The sequence below is a fragment of the Bubalus bubalis genome, chromosome 2, assembly GCF_019923935.1.
Source record: "Bubalus bubalis isolate 160015118507 breed Murrah chromosome 2, NDDB_SH_1, whole genome shotgun sequence".
Lineage (NCBI taxonomy): Eukaryota > Metazoa > Chordata > Mammalia > Artiodactyla > Bovidae > Bubalus > Bubalus bubalis.
This window is the reverse complement of record NC_059158.1, coordinates 180,875,358-180,896,525: the sequence shown is the minus strand read 5'-3', so window position 1 is coordinate 180,896,525 and position 21,168 is coordinate 180,875,358. Positions and strand designations below refer to the sequence as shown.

Genomic DNA, 21,168 nt, shown 5'->3' with positions numbered 1-21,168 from the left:
AGATTGTCCGGAGCTGCTTCGCTCTGCTGCCTGAAGTCTTTCCCTCTTGAAAAGTCCCACAGTGACTGCTGGGTCAGTGGGACCAGTAAGCCAGCCTCCTGGAACGGGGTGGTTTAGCACTGGCTGTGGGGACCTGATGAAGCTCCAGCGCATGGACTTGGTGGTGCCCCCGGGCAGCTCAGAGGCTGTGTCCTGGATTAGCTGAGACCCTAGTGCCCCAAGAGCCAGAACCAGCTTCAGCTTTAAAGTCGTCCCCTCCCAGACCTCGATCAGAAAGATCAGCGCAGCCTCGGTCCTGTCCACCCCTGCCTTCGGAGTCCCTCTGACATCAGCCAAGTGGATGCTGGGTGCATCCACGGTCTCAGGTGTCCTCGGACTTCTTATCCACCTGTCTTCATGCTGCCGCTGCCACCTAGGTCTCCTGGCAACTCTGTGACAGCCCAGAGCCACACAGCCGGGCAACCGGGGCTCCAGCTGCCTTGCCAGGAGCTGTGAGCGGCTGGGAAGTCATCCCCAACTCAGAAAAGGAAACTGCAGAAATATGGCTGGACTTACTCTTCTCAATGATGGCCAAGGCTCTGGAAAACAGAAAGGGGAAAAGGGCTTGGGGTTCCATCTGTTAAAGGACAGTCCTGCCCGCAGTTGGGGGAGGGGTGGTAGGGGAAAGGTAAATCCAGCCAGCTGCACCTCCCAGGAAGGGTCCTGTGTGCCTGCACCCCAGGGACCTTGATCACACTGGGAACTTACTTCAGTCTCTGGTGCTCCGCCATGGCATCCTCAAAAGCTATGAGAAGGAGAAGGGGAACAGCTGCGTCAGAGCGTCCCCCCCACCACCCCTCCACTCCATCCCCCTGACCTTTGCAACCCACAGGCGCAGAGCCCAGCTATGACTGTTCCTCCTCTCTGTTCCAGCATTCTCTTGGGGGCAGTGCTAGGATTGGGTGGGAGATGGGAGTACCCCTCCCACCCCGCCACCAAAGACTGTGGGGTTTTCTAAACAGGTTTCCCCCAAGGACAGACGGGTGGAGAGATCACCTTGCCCGGAGAGATCAGCCGAGAGCTGCCGGACTTCCTTCCCAGCCGTGATCTCCAGGATGTATTTGCCCTTGTCTGAGTCCTTGGGGTCCAGGATATGGAGCCAGATCTCATCCAAGGTGGTACCAGCCCTCACCCGATCGCCACTCTCCAGGCGTTTCTCTCTGAACGTGAGGGCAAGGCAATGGTTAACAGGGCTGTGCCCACGACAGGATGGCTGCCTGCCCAGCTGTAGGCACCCCTGCCCCAGACTCCTCTCCTGAGGTTTTGTTTCCCGACGTGTGGGCTGACCATCCATGAGACATTCGATAAGTATCTACCCACTCATCCATTCATCATTCATCAAAGCTTGTGCCCGAGCTGAGTCTCTATTTGTGACATGTCCTGCAGGCTGGGACCTTGAGAAAATGGTGCTCCAGGATCAGTGGCCACCTCCCCCCACCCCACCCATGGGGGCCACTTCCTCACTTCATCCTTCTCCTCATCTTAAAAAACCTCCCAGGAGCTTTTCCCATAATAACTGGCCCCAAGCTCTTACAAACTGTATACACTCCCTTTTTTCTTTACTTAACTTTCATACCTAAAGACACCTGGCCCATGCCCCCAGTGTCGTGGTGCAAAATGACACTTCTGGGCTTAGTCACGGGGCTCAGAGACTCTGGAGAAGGAGCTTTGTTGTTCTGAAATTCAACTTGGCCTTGTTCTCACTCAATGACAAGTTTGAGTAAGTCAGTCTAGCCTACTCCCTAGAATGGGTGCAATAATGTGTGCTCCACGAGGCTGAGGTATGCCCATAAGAAGCACTGGGAAAATTCTGCTCCCAGACTCTCTGGGGTCACTTAGCTCCGGCTGAGTCCCTGATGCCTGATCCTGCCTTCAAGGCCTGGCCCTAAGTTAGCCGTCAGCTCCCCAGGTCCCTCTGCCTGCCTGTCTCCCCTCAGCCTGGCTGCCTGAGTGTGCTAAGGCTGCGGAGCCCCACAAAGGCACCATGACCCACGTGACCACCTGGTTTTCCTTCCTTCCTGAGTCCTTCCCTCCCTCAGTTCCCAGGTGCTGCTCTAAGACAATGGTCCTCCCGTGGCTATGGAGACACTGGGAAAATGTTCCCAGCACCAGGGTGCCCACCTTCCCTGGGGAGCCTCCCTTCTGTGCCTCTGACAGCTGTTCCCTTCTCGGGCTCCCTCTGTGGACCAGGGGTGGGGGTTGGGGGGTGGTCTCTGCCAAACCCTTGGGACTGAGCTCGGGGGCGGGTTCTGGCTCCCTCCCTCCTGGGACTCCAGGGCAAGGCCAACCTACTTGTGGAACCAGGTGGTCTTCATGTACTTCACATTGTAGTACTTGACCTTGCTGAAGAGCCGGATCCCTTCCTCCGTCCCCTGGATTTTCAGTGGGGTTGCAGAGAGAGCTGGGGGTGGGGGGGCAGAAGAGAAGGCTGAGTCTTCCCCAAGGCCCTTTGGGCCTCACATATGGGGGGCAGCCAGCTTGCCCCTGCTCTGGGGTGCGGTGGGGGGAAGGCAAGTGTGGTCATGGAGCAGGAACGCCCCCTCCCCCGCACCCCACGCCCAACAGTCTCTGAGGTTGGAGTCTAAACCCACCCCACCCTCGCAGCCAAGGATGGCTGGAGGCCCCCCGGAGGCTCTGTGGCATCAGGACTGCTGCTGCTGCTAAGTCGCTTCAGTCGTGTCCAACTCTGTGCAACCCCATGGACTGCAGCCTACCAGGCTTCTCCGTCCATGGGATTCTCCAGGCAAGAACACTGGAGTGGGTTGCCATTTCCTTCTCCAGTGGCATCAGGACAGGGCTGGGCAAAAGTGGGTGGGGCTTGCTTACCACCGATCCTGCCCAGCTCAGTGAAGATGGCATCCAGGGCTGGAGAGAGAAGAGGGAACAGTCAGCTGATATGGGGGGCTCCCCGAGGGACGTACCAGTGTGGGCCCGGCCTTGGAAAAGGCTGGTGGAGCTTATGAGCAGCTCTGAGGATGCAGGCGTAGGGGTGAGGAGGGGACCCAGGGCACTCCGTGATGGATGGGGTGGGGCCACGCAGATGGAGGACAGATGGGCTGACCTGATGATTTTCCTGCAGGCTGAGCCTGCCGGCCCGGTGAGGACCCTGGGGCCCATGTGGGGCAGAGCAGAGAACCCAGACTCCACATCACGAAGCCTGGGCTCGCTGTGGGGCAGGGCAGTGAGCGTGGGCTCCAGCATCACACAGGCCGGGCCCGCCCTGGCCCTGACCTGCTGTGCAGCCATGGGTAGGTCACTTAACCCCCCTGGGCCTCAGTTGCCCCCAGTGACACGGGGATCACAGACTGCATCTCTTGGTTCAGCAAGAGACCCTCCTGGCCCCTCTCTGACATCGCCAGCTCCTACCTTCATCTCTGAGGTCCAGGATGGTATCGTCCTCCCCTCGATCGTCAGAAACCTCTGCTCTGTAAACGCCCTGGTCCTCTTTGGACAGCTGGAAGGAAGGAGGAGAGAAGGCAGTATTGGCATGGGTTCCAGAAAGAGCGATGGACAGCAAATCAGGAGGTCTGGGCTCCAGGCCTGCCCCTAACTCTCCTCCCTGGGCTCAGTTTACCCCCCTGTGATGGGCCGTCTCTGGCTCCTTCCAGCTCCAGAGCCCTTTGATTCCAAGCTCTCAGCTTGTCTGGGCCTGGACGTGGGGCAGGGAGGCGGACCTGAGGGCAGAAACAGGTGCCCCCTTCCCTTCTCCCCTCCCCCAGGGGGATTCTGAGTCAGCTGCTTTGAGCAGAGCAGAGAGTCCTCCTTGCAGAGCTGGGCTGAGCTGGGGGTACCCTCCACCAGAGCTGCCCTGCTTCTGGGGGGCCTGGGATGGAGGGGTCTCTCTGCATCTCTCAGAAGAGGTGTGCTTTCTTTTGCTCAGGACAAGGGGGTCCTTATTGTCACATGCTTGTCAACCTCGAGAAGCCTGGGTCAACACTCAGCAAAGCAAGAACTTGGGCTGTTCTTTGAAAGCAAGGTCAGAGGTCAACTGTGCCTTCTCATTACACAGCATCTCCCCAAGGGCTGGGTTGGGGGCGGGGGGTGGGACGATATCTGCCTCCCTGACCCGTCAAAGGGCCCCTTGCAACCATCTCCACATAGTGTGCTTTGAAGCAGGATCTGAGGCAGACACATTTCTTTAAAAAAAAATTATTTCTTTTTAGGTGGAGGACAGTTGCTTTACAATATTGTATTGGTTTCTGCCATACATCAACATGAATCAGCCATAGGTATACATATGCCCTCTTTCTCGTGAACCTCCCACCCATCCCAGCCCACTCCTCAAGAAGCATCTCTTAATCCGGGGATCAAAGGACTGAAAACCCAACAGTCCTCCCCTATGTTCCCTCCCCGCTCCTTCAGTGAAGGCTCCAAAGCCCCAGCCACATTCTGTGGAGGGTGTTTGGAGAGACTTTTGGGTCCACTCTCCAGCCTTGCATCTTGGTACTTAAACTCCCTGAGTCTCAGTTTACTCATCTGTAAAATGGTGGCATAAACTTTGCCCTGACCACATGCTACAGTTTCCGATCAAGGGAGATAACTTTTCAGAAGCCAGAAAGTTCTCGCACCAATAGGCCAGACGATTATGACAAGACTCAGTAGCAATTAAGCCCCTCCTTGACGCCAAGCCCAGTGGAAGGGCCTGCACTGTGATGACAAAGGCCAACTTGTCATTATTTTGGCTGAGATTTGAGCGAGGACCCTGAAATCATTAGTTCTTTCCTTGTCAGCAAACCTGCGTTTGCGCCGTGCTCCTTAGCACACGGGCCACAGAAATCAGTGGCAGGGCAGAAAAACATTGAATATTTAAGAACGAGCTTTGTATTTCTATCTTAACCAGGTCACACTCCTTTGAGGGCCCTGGGGAGGAAGTGGGTGGGAGAGGTGAGCTCCAGGCCTGCTTTGCTCTGCCCAGAACTGCCTCCCATGGAGACAGTCTTCCTGCCCCAATCTCAGGCCGCAGCAGCAGGAAGGAATCTCTGAGACAGCACCCTGCCTGACCCTCTCAGGTTACAGGTGAAAACTGAGGTCAGAGAGGGACAGTGACTAGCCCAAGGCCACATGGTCAGGGGCCGGGCCAGGACTGGAATTCAAAGAAAAGGAAAAATCAGTATGACTGAGCCTGTCTTTATTTACAATTTTGGTATTGCTTTCCCCCATGGTCTTTTGTTTTGGCATTAATTTGATTCTTACTATTGCCTAAAAAGGGCTTCCCTGGTGGCTCAGGCAGTAAAGCGTCTGCCTGCAATGCCGGAGACCTGAGTTGGATCCCTGGGTCAGGAAGATCCCCTGGAGAAGGAAATGGCAACCCACTCCAGTACTCTTGCCTGGAAAATCCCATGGACAGAGGAGCCTAGTAGGCTACCGTCACGGGGTTGCAAAGAGTCGAACATGATTGAGCGACTTTATTTACTTACTTATTGCCTAAAATATTATTTATCTTGATTACTAAGCTTTTTTAGTGCCCCCTTAAAGAACGTGCATGAAGTTAGTGCCTCACTCGCCTCGTCTTGGTCCTGATTCCCTGCCCAGTGCTCCTGGCACCGCAACTTCATGAGCTCTCAGGTCAGGGCTGCACTTACCTCTTCGATGCAGAGAAGCCCTGCTCCAGTCTGCGGGTCGTACTGACCAGCTGGGAACTCTCTCTTCTGGAAGAACCACTGGAAGCGGGTTTCTTTCTTGGTGTTGGTCACCTGAGGAAGGTCAGGAGTGAGGAGACTCCTTCAGGCTTCCTCTTTTAAGTGAAGACCCAGTTCATCTGTACTTTCTTTTACAAAAATGACTTCCCCCCTCCCCTGCTCCCACCTTGCTCTCCCCCTAAATCTCAGCCAACTCCTTCCTCACACAGTATGTCTTCTCTGATGGCTTCTGGACTCTGGACTTTTGCTAATGACATTCCCTCTGCTTCTTGATCCCTTTCCTGCCTTATTTTTCTTTGTAAATAGCTGTGTTACCTCCTCCAGGAAGCCTTCCTTTCTGGGCCCCAGAGTGCCCCCTATCATGAATAGTAAATTTCATGCATGTCTCCATCACAACACCAGGCATGCTGTTTGCACAGGCTCTTGCTTTGGACTGTGGGATGCTGGAGGCCTCAGGAGACCACCTCTTCGTTCTTGTAGGCCCAGGGCTTGCAGAGTGCTTAAGTTTGCTGAATGGATGCCCTTCTGGGAGTGAGCCGTCCCCTAGTTATCTAAAAGGCTGCAGGGTGCTGAGAAACAGCAGCACCTGGAGTCAGACTTGGTTAAGCCCCGGCTCCAGGCTCTGCCTCTTACTCTGTGGTCTTGAGCTACTTCTCCACTTGTTTTTTCATCCTATAGTGGGGATCCTAACGCCTCTCTCACAGATGGTTGTGAAGTAGATGAGATCAAATGATGCTATAAAACGCTGGGCACAGTGTCTGGCGGGACACAGGGACTCCCCCTTAATCTACAGCGCGCTCTCTTTCTTCCAGACTCCTGGCCTCCGGACTCTCCCCCAGGGCAGCTAGGAGACCTAGCTCAAGGCTGACCTAGCGCACTCTAATTCACTCCAACTCTGTCTGCTCCTTGGGCTTTTGTTTTCTCGGTTAAAGGCAAAATGCCTGGGGCTACTTCCCCTACTTGGGATCAGACTTAGCGCAGAGTATGGAGTTTCCGGGGAGTGGGGCAAGACCGACACTTTGCGACCCCATGGACTGCAGCACGCCAGGCTTCCCTGTCCATCACCAACTCCCGAGTTTACTCAAACTCAGTGTCCATCGAGTCGGTGAGGCCATCCAACCATCTCATCCTCTGTCGTCCCCTTCTCCCCCCGCCTTCAATCTTAAGACAGCCACTGGGCTTGGGGGAAACCACTGGTCTGGGCCCTCGTGGCCCGGGGGCAGGGCTGGAGGTGGGGGCGAGGCTTTGCCTTGCAGGTCAGCAGCACTTGGCAGTCGTCCGTGACCTTCCACTGCAAAGGCTCCACGAAATACGGACCTGCAAGGGCACAACGACACGCCCGGCGGTCAGAGCGCCAGGATCGGCTCGCGCGCCACCTGGTGGCGAGACGGGGGAAGGCACCTGGGGCGGGGCGCCTGATGCCCAAAGGCCCCTCGGATTCTGGAATCCCGCCCCTAGGCAGGAGGGGCCTGGGGTGAGGCTAGGGAGGCCCCTGGGGTGCAGAATTTAAGGAGGCGCTCACTCTAGGGGTTGGGCACGTTTTGGCACGAGGACACCACTGGCTCAAACGGCAGTGGCCCTCCCTCGGGACCCCAGCAGGACGGAGGGATCTATTAACCCACTTGTCCGGCGGTTCCCGAACGCTAGTGGCCGAGGGTTTTGGACTTCGTCCCAGCAGCTCTTACCCTGTTTTTTCTTCCAGTCTCTTCTCTTAGCATCTGCCGCCCTTAGAAGTTTGTCGAACTCTGTGAACACAGTGGATGGGGAGGAACTGGCGTGAGCCAGGAGGAGCGCAGGTCAGGGAGTGGACTAGGGGGGCGTCTGGATGGACCGGGAGGGACCCCAGGGCTGAGAGCTGAGGTCGGGGGCTGGGGCACAGCTGACCGTCGTCCACCAGTGCCAGGGTGATCTGGTTCTTGGCTTTTCCGTCTTGGAGCTGGGCAGTGTACGACCCTTTGTCGTCCTCGGTCAAGTGCTGGATGATAACTTCCACCAGGCCCTTCTCTCGGACGAAATTGATTTTACGGTGCTGGGGAGAACAAAACACGAGAGTCTGTTCTGCTCTCTTCCAATTATAGGGAATTTGTGTTGTGGTGGTGCAAATCGGGGTGTAGTTGGACTTGGGGTGGTAAAGTTAGAAGACTTCAGGTTTGGGGAAGGGGTCCTGGGTACCTCTCTTCATGTGTATAGACACACCCGGCTCCTGAGAACACCCTGGAGCCCAGCGGGCACAGGAGAGTCTTGTGCCCCCGTCAATTTCAGTTCATAATAATCCCCCAATCTCCTACTGCGCCATACTTTTTTGGTTATTTTCTACTTTTTTTTTTTTTTTGCAGTTTAATAGGCAAAAGTTCCCCATAAAATTATAAAGGGTACTATAAAAATCCTGTGTGTCTGCTACCCAGAGTTAATACTTGTTTATATTTTGTCACATTCTAACAATTTTCAAAACGTTTTGTTTTCCACATTTAGGATCTTTTCCCCTCTGGCTTCACTTGTACTATGATTTGAGGGAACTCCTAGTTTTGTTTTGTATTTCTATAGTCTCAGTGCTGTGTGCTGAGTCCAGACTTTGTTACACTTCCTCTATCATGAGCCAAAGTCATGCATGCTTCATCTTTATGCAAAACTTTCTCTATCTTCTCAATTGTTCCTCCTGATCCTGGGGCAACCAACCCCATTGTACAGATGCAGAAACTGAGGCACAGAGAGGTGAAGAGACCTGTCCAGGGGCACACAGCCCACGGGAGATGAACATGAAGCTTCTGACATCTAGCCTTGAGTTCTTTTCTCCTCTGTCAGAGCCAGCTCCTCTCTTGATAACACATATGTAATGACGGCCACTTGGCCATCTGGAGATGGAATTCACAAATAAGATCATTTTATGATTAAATCTCTCATGAGATTGAAATTGGCATCTTTGTAAGTAAAAACAGTTGAGTATGGGCAACTTATATGGTTCAATTAATACAACTTGCTGCACACAAAGATTTTAAAAAAGCAATGTAACACCACAACTATAATAGGAAGAGGAAATAAAAGTAATGCTTTTCAATACACAGATGCTCATATCACTCACTGGTGCTTCATGACTTACAGTGAATTCGTTTTAACTAAAGAGAAGTTAGAAAAGAAAACTATTCTGTATGGGGGAATTCCCTGGTGATCTAGTGGCCCAGGTTCAATCCCTGGTCAGGGAACTGAGATCTTGCAAGTCAAAGCAAACAAAAACTATTCTGTACAAGAACAGGAAAATGAATAAAAGAGCACAGGATGGGGAACACATGTATACCTGTGGCGGATTCATTCTGATATTTGGCAAAACTAATACAATTTTGTAAAGTTTAAAAATAAAATAAAATTAAAAAAAAAAGTGCACAGGTAATGTGGCTAATAGAATAAAACTATCAGTGTATGTTAACACTGCAAAAAAGTTTAAAAAAAAATTGTGTTTGTGTCTCAGAGTTAGGGTCTAGGCTTGGATACTTACAAACACGAATGTAGGTTTTTCATCTTACGAATGTTTGTCAGGATACTCAAAAATTGTGGGGGGCATGGGAAATTCTTTGTGGGAGTGTCCCTTGCATTGGCAAATGTCTAGCATCCCTGCCCCCCATCCCCCAGGTACTAAAATCCAAGTGTCCCCACCCCGACTCCTTCACTGTGACAGCTGAAGCATGTGGCTATTTCTGAAATGTCTACTAGGGGGACGTTCTGGCTGGTAGAGACCACTGCCAGCGAGGCCACCTCCTGGGCCAGGGACCTCATTTAGGGATTCTGAGCCCCCAGTTACCGGTGAGCTGAAGATTTCCTTCTCGTTGAAGATTAGATGCAGCTCAGCCGCCGGAGACAACTTTTCCACTTCCAGCCAAAGCCGCACCTCTCCTTGCTCGAGGATTTCAACGTTCCAGCCAGAGATCAGCTTGATCACTGGGAGGTAGAGGTCAGGAAGGGGTGGGCAGGGCACCCTTCTCCCCTCCCCACTCCCGACAGCCCCACCTTGAGCACTGTGTGGACATGCCATGTGCAAAGTGCTTCAGAATCTGGTGGAGACATAACTAGGGTGAGGGTCTGGGGAGGGTTTCCCACATTCAGTCACCCTAGATTGAATTCATCTCAGGTAATTCACCCTCCTCCTATGGCTTTGAGGCTGTGCTTCTCACCCTGGCTGGACACCAGAAACGTAAAGACTTTTAAAAAATATGTAATTTCATTTATTTCTCTTCATTTAGACATCATTTGACTTGCAAAATGTTGCAAAAACAGACAGAAAATTCGAGTATCCTGAACTTTCCCAAATCACTGTATATATTTTTTAAACCAGGAAATTAATATTGATACTATTCTACAGATATTGTTCAAATTTTGGCACTATTTACTAAGATGATTTTTTTTTTTCTGGTGTGGGATTCAATCTAGGATCCCACATTGCATCCATGAACTTTCAAAACACCAATATCTGGCTCCAGTTCCAGAGATTCTGACTTATCTGGGGCATGGCCTGGGCATTTGGATTTTGAAAAGCTCCCGGGGTGATTCCAGTATACACCCAAGTTTGTGACCCCTGCCACAGGGACTACAAATGCTACTCCTGGCCAATGGAGGAAAGGAGGGGTTTAGATGATCCACAATCCAAGAGGAAGAAGAAATCATTCACTCTGCCCTCCCTTGCACCCCACGTGCTCCCTGCTGGCCATTCTTTTCCCTTTATGGACTTGGGACTCCTTGGGTGTCTGACCCTCCAGCCCCAAGGTGACCCCATCCTCCCCTACCCCCTATCAGCCTAGTGTCTGGCTCTTGGCTGACTCAGCTCTGCTCAGGACACCCCAGTGGGCCTGGCATGACTGCCCAAGTCTGGCGGCTTGGACCACTTACCTGGGTTTCTGATCTCATGGCTCAACTTCTTCAGCTTGTTCAGCTCTGGGACAGGGAGGAACAAGGAAGAAACCAAAGAGAATGAGATACCTGGGCTAGTGGGGGTCATGGGAACCGTTCCAGCATCCACACTGGGTGAAAGTCCTGAGAGACTCAGCTCGGGGTCACTTGGTTACCAAGGAGGTTAATGATGACTATTGCGAGCCTTGGCTCTGGGGCACCGAGGGGGCTTCAGGGGTTGCTGTAGGCCCCCTGAAATCGCTTATCCTCCTCGTCCTTCAAGACCTGATCAAGTGCCACTTCCCCAGAGAAGCACCTACTGTCTGCCAATCTCTGCATAATCTCAGTGATCCTCACACCATGCTGTGGGGGGTGAGCATTACTGTCTGCCTCCTGAGCCCCCTTGTTAATCCACTGTGACATGCTGTCCTAGAATCTGAGGGCCTGGCCCCTTCAATGAGTACTTCAGGCAACACGTGTTGGGGGCAGGTCGGCACAGCGCTGTCTCACCACTAACTGCTTCCTCGTGTTAGGTTTGTCTCTCGTGCTAAGCTGAACTCTGGACCTACATGGGTGTCTGGCACACAGCAGGTGCTCAGTAAGTACATGTTGCATGAATGAATTGGCAGAGGCAGAGCCCATATCTCATTGTCCCTTGTAAGGTTAGAGTCCAGAGTATGATGAGTCTGGACACACGGCAAGCATCAAATTCCAAACCAAAAAACGACACCCACTGCTTTTGTGGATGGTTTTATGCTTTTGTGGTTGGCTTTAGCTTGCATGGAGTCATGTAAATGTGTCTGCATAACAACATTGTTTCACTTGGGGTATCAGGGGTTATTACCCCCCTTTTACAGGTGAGAAAACTGAGGCCCAGAGAGGGATCATGACTTGCCCAAGGTCAAGCAGCCAGGAAATTGTGGAACTGGAATAGAAATCTGGACCCACCTGGCTACTGTGTCTTAACAAAATCAAAGGGCCCCCTGTGCATTCAGCAGGGAGGACCATGGCTGTCCCAGTTACTATGGAGACAGCAGAGGGTGAGTCTCCTGGACGATGGCTTTAGGCCCAGCCTCCCCTGTCTGGTGGCCATGGCGCCCACTGCTCCCTGTGGCCATCCTCACCCCTTAGACTGACTGCCTTCGGCAGCTTATCACTCCACTTACACTGTTGTTTTTTCAGGCTGTGGAAGGAAGTGAAATAATTCACTGGTACCTTTGCTTTTACCAATAGTAGAAAAAGGAAAGAGAGAGAATAGTATGAGCTCCATCAGGCAGGGGTTTTTGCCAGCGGGCTTTACTGATGTAATTCAGTGCCTGGGACGCCTCTGGAATGTGGTCAGTGCTCAACTGATACTTATTCATGGACCGGCTGACTGAGTGGGTGGCAGAGGACCTACTTCTCTTGAAATCTCTGCTTTACTCATTTTTGTGGCTACTTGCTGGCCCCTGGGGTATTTGTGTTTGGCAGTCTGGGCCTGTCTCTCTGGGTGGTGGCAGTGGAGAGGGACCTCACCATCCTCCGTCAGCGTGTGGCTTGCTGAGATGTCTTCGTCAGCATCTGTGACCACCACCGAGTAGGTGCCCAAATCCTCGAGGCCGGGATCTTTCAGGATGATCTTGGATCTGCAGAGTCAGCAGAGCAGAGGCTCTGAGAGGGGACTCGTGCCCTGGAAGCCTGGGAGCTGGGGAGTCTAGGTTGGCCTTGGAAGCCCTGCCTCCCAGACCTAGACCCTGGCCAATCCAGGAAGCAGGGGCGTCTGCCTCCTTCCATGTTCCCAGGGTCCCCTCTCTAGAGCCAGTCTGGCCTGCCGCCCTCAATGGCCCTTGCTAGCCAGGCTCTCTGGAACTGTCTTCATACTGGCCACATCCCCCAGGCCTGCCTCTCCTTGGGCTCAAGTCATTAGCTTTGTCTCCTGCCAGACGGGGCCAAAGCCAGAGCTGCTACAGATGGAGGAGCAAGATCTGGAGGCCCTTGACATCCTAACCCCTCTTTTACTGATGAGGAAGCTGAGCCCAGAGAACTTCCAAGAGCAAGTTGCTGGTACCCAGGCTAGAAACCAAATCCTGAGCGTCTCCTTGGAAGCAGCCACATAGAGGCACATTTCTTGCAGAAAAAGGATCTCTAGATGAGTATCACCATTTCAGCCCATCTGTTGCCCTCTCCCTCACTTCTCCCGGAGGTGGCAGTCAGCATCCTTCACGGGAGACCATGCAGCCCCCTCAAGCTCATCATCGGGGGTCCTGCCAGGTGGTCTCACCTGCGAGCTTTTGCCCACTCATCTGATAACATCCGGGACCTGTGGTCTAGGTGTGTTGCCCCTCCCCTCACTTACTTGTTAGCCTTCTCCTCGACCTTGACCCTCTCTGGGTCCGGTGGGCCCTTGTAGTCTTTGGACCACTGAAACTCGGCAGAGTCGGGGGCCTCTGGGGCTTCAAAAGCCATGTAGATAAAGCCCTCGTCATCCACACCAACCTCGATCTCCCGGGCATCTGAGGGCAGGATTCAATGGAGGGTACCAGACATTTAGAAATAATAAACTAGGTAAGGCCCGTTCCCTGCTTAAAGCCTCCAATAGCTGCCCATTGCACTCGAATAAAATAATAAACTCTAGACTCTTGTGGCCTCCAAGGCGTTGCATGACCAGGCTCTTTCTCAGCTCAAATGTCACCTCCTCCGAGAGGCCCTTCTTGACTACTCTGGCTAAAGTAATGCCTACCCCACCCTATCACCCTCTTTCATTTCCTTTATTGCCCTCATCACTGACTTTTTCAGCATTTACTTGTTTACTGTCCATCCGTCCCCACCCCTGTTACTAGAGCGGGAACCTTGCTGTCTCATCACTGCCTCGTCCCCAGTGCAACGTGGGTGTCATCAGATACTTGCTGAATGAATAATTAAAAGAATGGGAAAAGAACACACTTTATAGTGAGAAGAACTGAGCGAGTCCGGCATACACGAGCTGTGTGACTTGGTCATTTAGCTTCTCCGAGCTACAAAGAAATCAGTTCTTAAGTGGGGACGGTGAGGGCGTCCCTGGTGGTCCAGGGGTTAAGAATCTGCCTGCCAATGCAGGGGGCACGGGTTTGATCCCTGGTCCAGGGAGATCCCACACGCTGTGAGGCAACTAAGCCGATGTGCCACGACCAAGCAGCTGGAGAGGAGTCCCTGCTCGCTGCAACTAGAGAAAGCCCTCGAGCAGCAATGAAGACCCAGTGCAGCCAAAAATAATAAATAAATAAAAATTAAAAGTGGGGACAAGGACAGCTCTCTCAAGGGCTTGTTGGGAGAGTCAGACAGTGTAAGGACCTGACATAGCATCCGGCCTGTGTGGTAGGAGGGGACCCCGGGAGGGAGCTGTGACTGCAAGGCAGGCAAAGCCACACGGTGTATCTGAAATGCAGCTGGCTATTATTTTAAATATCCACGAAGAGTTGTAAGAGTTTAGGAACGTGGCATATCAAGGATGGAGGACCCATCTCGTAGAAAGAGACCGTGTGTTCAGATTTCAGGATCCATCTCAGGATCCCACAGAAATAAAGGAGAGTGGGGGCTGGGAGAGAAATGGGCAGGAAGGGGTGTAGAGGGGAGGGGAGGCCCAGCCGGTCCATCTTCCTGCTGCGGATCCTCCCCTGCCCCTCCCCCTACCTGGCTTGTCCTCCAGGAGTACCGGGTCGGTGGGCATGGATGGCTGCCCTGGGCCCGCTGAATTCACAGCCTGTACTTGGAACATGTAGGTCTTCCCCGGCTGCAAATCAGAAATCTGGAAGAAAGGAGGGGATAAGAGTGAGCCCTGAGGAGGGCAGAGGCCCACCCTTCCTGCAGCTCTGGCCACGGCTGCAGGGGATTGACTGATCACCATCCACCCCAGGGGGGCAGGGGGAGCAGGCTGCCCGGAGGAGGGGACAGGTTGGGGGCATGTTGCCTTCCTGAGCTCCAGCTTCAGACAGGCATCTCCACTGAGATTACCTCCCATGCCTGTGACGCCCGGAACTCCATCTGCTTGGGGCTTAGCTTGCCATCAGCTTCCTCACAAGAAAACTCTTTCTCCTCCTGGGCCCCCCGCCTCTCCTCCATCCATCACCCTGGAAACAAGCTTGGGGATCATCTTTGACTGCCGGGAGCCGGCGAGAGACATTCCACTCGTGACAAAGGTCATGAGGAAGGGGGCTCGGCATACGCAAAGGCGGGATCGAGCCTCGGGAGTGCCCCCGGATATTCTCGAGCATCTACCCCCCAAAAAAAACAGAGTCTGCCTACTTTATTGCTTTGTGCTCTCACCTCTGACTTTACTGGGGGCTGTCCCCCACCACCATCTCGCTCTCTCTGTCAAAGAGTTAACTTACAGCTCCAATTAATAAAGTTCCTGGGCAATTAGGAGTGTTTAAATCCAAACCCCTCAGATGGCTCTCTAACTCGCCTGACAAGTTTACCCGGACACCTACAGCTATGCATACGATTATTTACAGTCTCCCAGCCTCCAGAGGCACGGGAAGCTTAAGATATTCAAATAGCTTAGAGCCTCTCAGAGAATTAGAAACTGTCAGAATAAAGCTAGTAAAAGATTTCATTGATGAGCCAATGTTTGTTGCCAAGTTTTCACATCCCCTGAATTGTATCCTTGAATGTGCATTAATTAATATAGTTGGTATGTAGAAAAAATAAGTAGTGGCCTGGTGTTAGTAACTTTAGACCCTTAAGGTAGTAAATTCTTTCCTTTGTAAACCCATTACACATCCACCCTATAGGAACGTAATCTTATCTTCGGAAGATGGCGCCAAACCTTAAAATAATTACTCTTAGAGAAAATAAGTCTTTGTTGATAAGTGCTTGTCAAGAGTCATAAAATGTTAATAGGCCTCTGGCCAGAAGATGATGTAAATCACCTAAACCATTTGTATACGATAAATCTGCAGGAAAGAAACCCTGGTTTTTGATAAGCATCAAAGACTGCTGATTTTGCATCCCCTATTGTCCTCTATGTGTAACTTAGGGTATAAAAGCCCCTGTTGAAAATAAAGCTATGGGCCTTGCTCACCAACGCTTGGTCTCCCCATGTCATTCTTCCCTTTAACTTCCAGCTGAGTGTCCATCTGGAGCGTGGATGTCCTCTGTGACCATTTATTTGCCTGGGCTTCTAAGACCCACTCGAGAAGGTGTCTAAGGTGGGGCACCTTCTGCTATTCGAGAGGGCGCCTGCGGCCTCCGTGGTCAGAGCTAACCTGGTGTCATGGGTTATATTGATTTTCCGCGTAAACCAAGCCACTCAGCTTCTTTTCTCCACTGAATTTTCCTACTGAGCTATCCTCATTCTATTCCTCTTTATTATCTCTAATTAACATTTGAATAGGTCGCCTAGCCGTCTCTCCTTCGAATACCCTGGATCAGCTGGGGCTGGACCCCGGCATTTGACATCTTTTTCTTGAGCCCTAAACCTCTCATCACCAAAGTTCCCATATTTCCCTAACGTTTCTTTCTTTTTTAATTCATTGATTGATTTTTGGATGCGCTGGGTCTCTGTTGCTGCCCGTGGGCTTTCTCTACTGGTAGCGAGCAGGGCTTGCTCTCCAGGCGCAGTGCACAGGCTTCTCACTGTGGTGGGTTCTCTTGTTGTGGCGCAAGGCTCTGGACCGTACAGACTCAGTAGCTGTGGGACATGGGCTTAGTTGCTCCGTGGCATGTGGAATCTTTCTGGACCTGGGGTTGAACTCATGTCCCCTGCATTTGCAAGTGGATTCTTATCCACTGTACCGCCAGGGAAGTCCGTCTAACGTTTCCTGAATGGGACCTCTCTGTGTCCCAGCCACGCCTTGATTAAAGTGTTTTTTCTCTCACCAGGATTAGTGCAACAGTTTCCTAGATGGCACCTCTGTCTCTAGACCATCTTCCTGGTCTATAGTTCCCTCTACCAATCTTTCCAAGATGCCAGTCTGATTACACTTAACTCTTTCAGTGGCCTTCAGGGTGAACTTCAGATTTTGTGGCTTCGTACCAAAGTGTTCCTCATCCAACCATCTTCAGCCTTCTGTCTTCTTCTTCCACTCTGTGCCCCCTTCACTCCCTGACTCCTCAGGGTCCCCCATGCATCACATTGCTTCATGCCTCCCTGCTTTAACCCTCGCAGAGCCCTTTGTCTGGAATGCCCTCCCCTTCTCTTGGTCTAGCAGCTCCAACTCATCCTCAGCGTGGCAGATGGGACGAGTCCAGGAAGGGTCTCTTACCTTCCTGCTTGGAGCGCCCAGAATCCCTTGAACCTGCCTCGATTGTATGACATACAGTATTGTAATTGCCTGTTCCCCAAGGCCTGTGACTTGAGCCTTGAGCTTTTTACATCCAGGATCTAGTTCCCGGTCTGGCACTAAGGAGGTATCCAGAAGCGTTGAGTGAATGCTGGCCAATCATCCACAAGCAGAAATGCTGCCAAGTCACTGAAGCTCCCCGACCCTGGAGAACAGAGGGACCAGCCATCTCCTGTGGCTCTCGAGGGTCAGCTGTCCAGCACTGGCTGACTCTACCGCAGGGAGCCGGCTCCCATCGGGGCAGCAGCTGCAGAATCTCAGAGCATCCCATGGGCTCTCATCCCTCTGTGATTCAGTTAAGACTTAATATTATTGCTTCAAAATGAAATATTTTTTATTTTTTTCTGATTATGAAAGAAATGCATGCTTGTTGGGGGAAATATCAAAGCAATAGAAAAGAATATAAAGTGAAGATTCCCCTGGTATTCCCACCTCTAGAGATGACCAAAATTGCCAATATTGTAAAAATCCATTAGTACTTGTATTAAATGCATATAAACCATGTTGTGGGCTTCCCTCGTGGTGCTAGTGGTAAAGAACCCTCTTGCCAATGTAGGAGACATAAGAGATGCAGGTTCGATCCCTGGGTAGGGAAGATCCGCTGGAGGAGGGCATAGCAACCCACTCCAGTATTCTTGCCTGGGAAATCCCATGGACAGAGGAGACTGATGGGCTACGGTTCATGGGGTCCTAAAGATTTGGACATGACTGAAGCGACTTAGCACTCAGACCACATTGAAATGTGACACGCACCATAGTCTGCTTGTTAGCATCTTCTTTCCACATAGTTTTGGGCCTCTCGAGCATGCTTTTCTTTCCTCTTGGTGCTAACAGAGTGTTCACCTATGGTGTTGAAACCCACACACCCTCCTGCCTGCTGGTGAGAGATGCCTCAGGAAAATGAGTTGGAGAAAATATTCCCTCTCTCCTTAGAGCTGCAGAAGATAAAATTGAATACATCTCATGGAATTTTCCTTAAACCAAGGAGGCCTGTGAGACATGTTGTCTTCAGAGACAGATACTACCGTCTGGAAGTCTGTGATCCGATGGATTGTCTGTTAGTAATTTGTGTCTGTTAAGAATGCTACGGGCTTCCATTGTAGCTCAGTTGTTAAAGAATCTGCCTACAATGCAGGAGACCTGGGTTCGATCCCTAGGTTGGGAAGATCCCCTGGAGCAGGGCAAGGCAACCCACTCCAGTATTCTTGTCTAGAGAATCCTATGGACAGAGGAGCATGGCGGGCTACAGTCCACTGGGTCCCAGGAATTGGACACAACTTAGCGACTAAGTTATTACTTTGCCACCAAAGGTTCGTCTAGTCAAGGCTATGGTTTTTCCTGTGGTCATGTATGGATGTGAGAGTTGGACTGTGAAGAAGGCTGAGCGCCGAAGAATTGATGCCTTTGAACTGTGGTGTTGGAGAAGACTCTTGAGAGTCCCTTGGACTGCAAGGAGATCCAACCAGTCCATTCTGAAGGAGATCAGCCCTGGGATTTCTTTGGAAGGGATGATGCTAAAGCTGAAACTCCAGTACTTTGGCCACCTCATGCGAAGAGCTGACTCATTGGAAAAGACTCTGATGCTGGGAGGGATTGGGGGCAGGAGGAGAAGGGGATGACAGAGGATGAGATGGCTGGATGGCATCACTGACTCGATGGACGTGAGTCTGAGTGAACTCCGGGAGTTGGTGATGGACAGGGAGGCCTGGCGTGCTGCGATTCATGGGGTCGCAAAGAGTCGGACACGACTGAGCGACTGATCTGATCTGATCTAGCGACTAAATCACCACCAAGAATGCTTCAGTGGACACCTTTGTTTTTGGACAAAACAAATCTGCGTGATGCGTAATGCCAGAAAAGCATTGTTTGTGTTTTTCCTTCTACACATGTGGAAGTGAAAACAACCACCACAGGTGCATAAAACCAGTGATTTTGCTAGATTTATCATTTATCCAAAGAGTTTAGAATTTGCTTCTTATCGAAATTAAGAAACATGTGTATGCATATATGGTCATTAAAATACAATCTGATATACATATATTACATGTTGCATGCTCAATTGCTCAGTTGTGTCTGCCTCTTTTGTGAACCCATGGTCTGTAGTCTGCCAGGCTCCTCTGTCCATGGGATTTTTCCAGGCAAAAATGCTGGAGTGGGTTGCTATTTCCTCCTCCAGGGGATCTCCCCAACCCAGGGATCAAACCTGCGTCTCCTGCATTGCAGGTGGGTTCTTTACCCATGAGCCACCAGCGAACCCCTATTAAATGTTATCTAACATAAGGAAGCAACTGGACATGGAACAACAGACTGGTTCCAAATAGGAAAAGGTCCATATAGTCAAGGCTATGGTTTTTCCAGTGGTTATGTATGGATGTGAGAGTTGGACTATGAAGAAGGCTGAGCGCTGAAGAATTGATGCTTTTGAACTGTGGTGTTGGAGAAGACTCTTGCAAGTACCTTGGACTGCAAGGAGATCCAACCAGTCCATCCTAAAGGAGACCGACCAATCCTGGGTGTTCATTGGAAGGACTGATGCTGAGGCTGAAACTCCAATACTTTGGCCACCTCATGCAAAGAGTTGACTCATTGGAAAAGACCCTGATGCTGGGAGGGATTGGGGGCAGGAGGAGAAGGGGACAATAGAGGATGAGCTGGCTGGATGGCATCATCGACTTGGTTCACATGAGTTTGGGTGAACTCCGGGAGTTGGTGATGGATAGGGAGGCCTGGCGTGCTGCGATTCATGGGGTTGCAATGAGTCGGACACGACTGAGTGAGTGAACTGAACTTAACATATAAATATCCTGCTCTGTATTGTTCATTTTTTTAGCCACATATGATGGATATATTTTTGTGTCAAAACTTATATGTAGCTCTACCTTGTTGTATATACTATTGCTGCTCCTTAAACTCCCACAGTCTTTACACTCCCTGGCACTGAGTTCGCATCAAGGATACACTGTGATCTATTTAAACAAACCCATTGCTGATGGACGTTTAAGCTGTTTCCAGCTTTTGCCTTCATAAACAACACTCCAATGAGCGTCACTGTCCTGAGGTCTTTATGCATTTGACTAATTGCTCCTCTACAGTTCAGTCCTAGAAGCAGAATTCCTAGCTTAAGGGATGTGCATATCAAGGACTTTCCTGGCGGTACAATGGATAGGATGCACCCAGCAAAGGAGGGGACATGGGTTCAATCCCTGGTCCGGGAAGATTCCACATGCCACAGAGCCACTAAGCTCCGTGCGCCACAACTACTGAAGCGCACATGCCCCGGAGCCCGTGCTTTGCAGGAAGAGAAGCCACTGCAATCAGAACCCAGGGCACCGCAGCTAGAGAGTGGCCCCTGCTCTCTGCAACAAGAGAAAACCCCCTCTCAGCAGCAAAGACCAGCACAGCCAAAAGTGAAGAATAAATGTTTTAAAGAGGGATATGCACACCTAAATGCTGCTGCTGCTGCTGCTGCTAAGTCACTTTAGTCGTGTCCGACTCTGTGTGACCCCATAGACAGCAGCCCACCAGGCTCCCCCGTCCCTGGGATTCTCCAGGCAAGAACACTGGAGTGGGTTGCCATTTCCTTCTCCAATGCATGAGAGTAAAAAGTGAAAGTGAAGTCGCTCAGTCGTGTCCGACCCTCAGCGACCCCATGGACTGCAGCCTACCAGGCTCCTCTGTCCATGGGATTTTCCAGGCAGGAGTACTGGAGTAGGGTGCCATTGCCTTCTCCGAAATGCTGCTACACCTTGCTGATCACAAGTGAGGTTTTCGGGAGGAGTCTACTCAGCACAGAGCAAGTTAAGGCCAACTTGCCAGCCAGACCTACTGCCAACTTGCTGTGTGACCCTGGCTAAGCCACACCCCCTTTCTGATCCTCTGCTAGTAAGTGAGGGCAGTGACCTCTGAGGGCTGGTCCAGCTTTGATGTCCTGGAGTCCTGCCATATCCTGTGGCAGGGCGGGGACTCACCCTCAGGTGGGTGTCAGAGATGAGGTCTGGAGTGACTGGCTTCCACTGCTCAGAGCCTTCCTCCTGGACACTGATGCGGTAGCCTGTGACAGGTCCAGCCCCTCGGTAGAGAGGGGGCTCCCATGTCAGCATCAGGGAGGTGGCCCGCACCTCAGACACCCGCAGGTCGTACGGGGGCCCTGTGGGAAGATGGGTGAGAGAAAGAGGTGGGCAGCCAGGCAGCCAGCCAGACAGCCAAATGCCAGCCACACAGTCAGGAGGCAAGCGGGTGGCAAGTCAGCAAGCTTGTCCACCTTCCGGTCCCTCCCAGGCCTGGAAGTGCCTGTTCAGGGCCTGGTGGAGACCTGG

The 21,168-nt window shown here is 51.7% G+C and overlaps 1 protein-coding gene across 6 annotated transcripts in view; it reads right to left on the bottom strand.

The window, feature by feature from the left end:
- Positions 1–21,168, bottom strand: part of MYOM3 (myomesin 3) — a 59,604-nt gene that overhangs the window by 3,504 nt on the left and 34,932 nt on the right. For all 6 annotated transcript variants that reach the window (XM_006077970.4, XM_044938120.2, XM_044938124.2 and 3 more), the window contains 16 exons: positions 20,821–20,999; positions 14,202–14,316; positions 12,889–13,045; positions 12,069–12,178; positions 10,554–10,598; positions 9,472–9,608; positions 7,563–7,707; positions 7,364–7,423; positions 6,928–6,995; positions 5,622–5,732; positions 3,406–3,493; positions 2,866–2,904; positions 2,332–2,440; positions 1,036–1,199; positions 748–784; positions 556–578 (listed from right to left, as the gene is read on the bottom strand). In XM_006077970.4, coding sequence (XP_006078032.4) covers positions 556–578; positions 748–784; positions 1,036–1,199; positions 2,332–2,440; positions 2,866–2,904; positions 3,406–3,493; positions 5,622–5,732; positions 6,928–6,995; positions 7,364–7,423; positions 7,563–7,707; positions 9,472–9,608; positions 10,554–10,598; positions 12,069–12,178; positions 12,889–13,045; positions 14,202–14,316; positions 20,821–20,999 — 1,587 coding nt within the window. The remainder of the gene's footprint in view (positions 1–555; positions 579–747; positions 785–1,035; positions 1,200–2,331; positions 2,441–2,865; positions 2,905–3,405; positions 3,494–5,621; positions 5,733–6,927; positions 6,996–7,363; positions 7,424–7,562; positions 7,708–9,471; positions 9,609–10,553; positions 10,599–12,068; positions 12,179–12,888; positions 13,046–14,201; positions 14,317–20,820; positions 21,000–21,168) is intronic.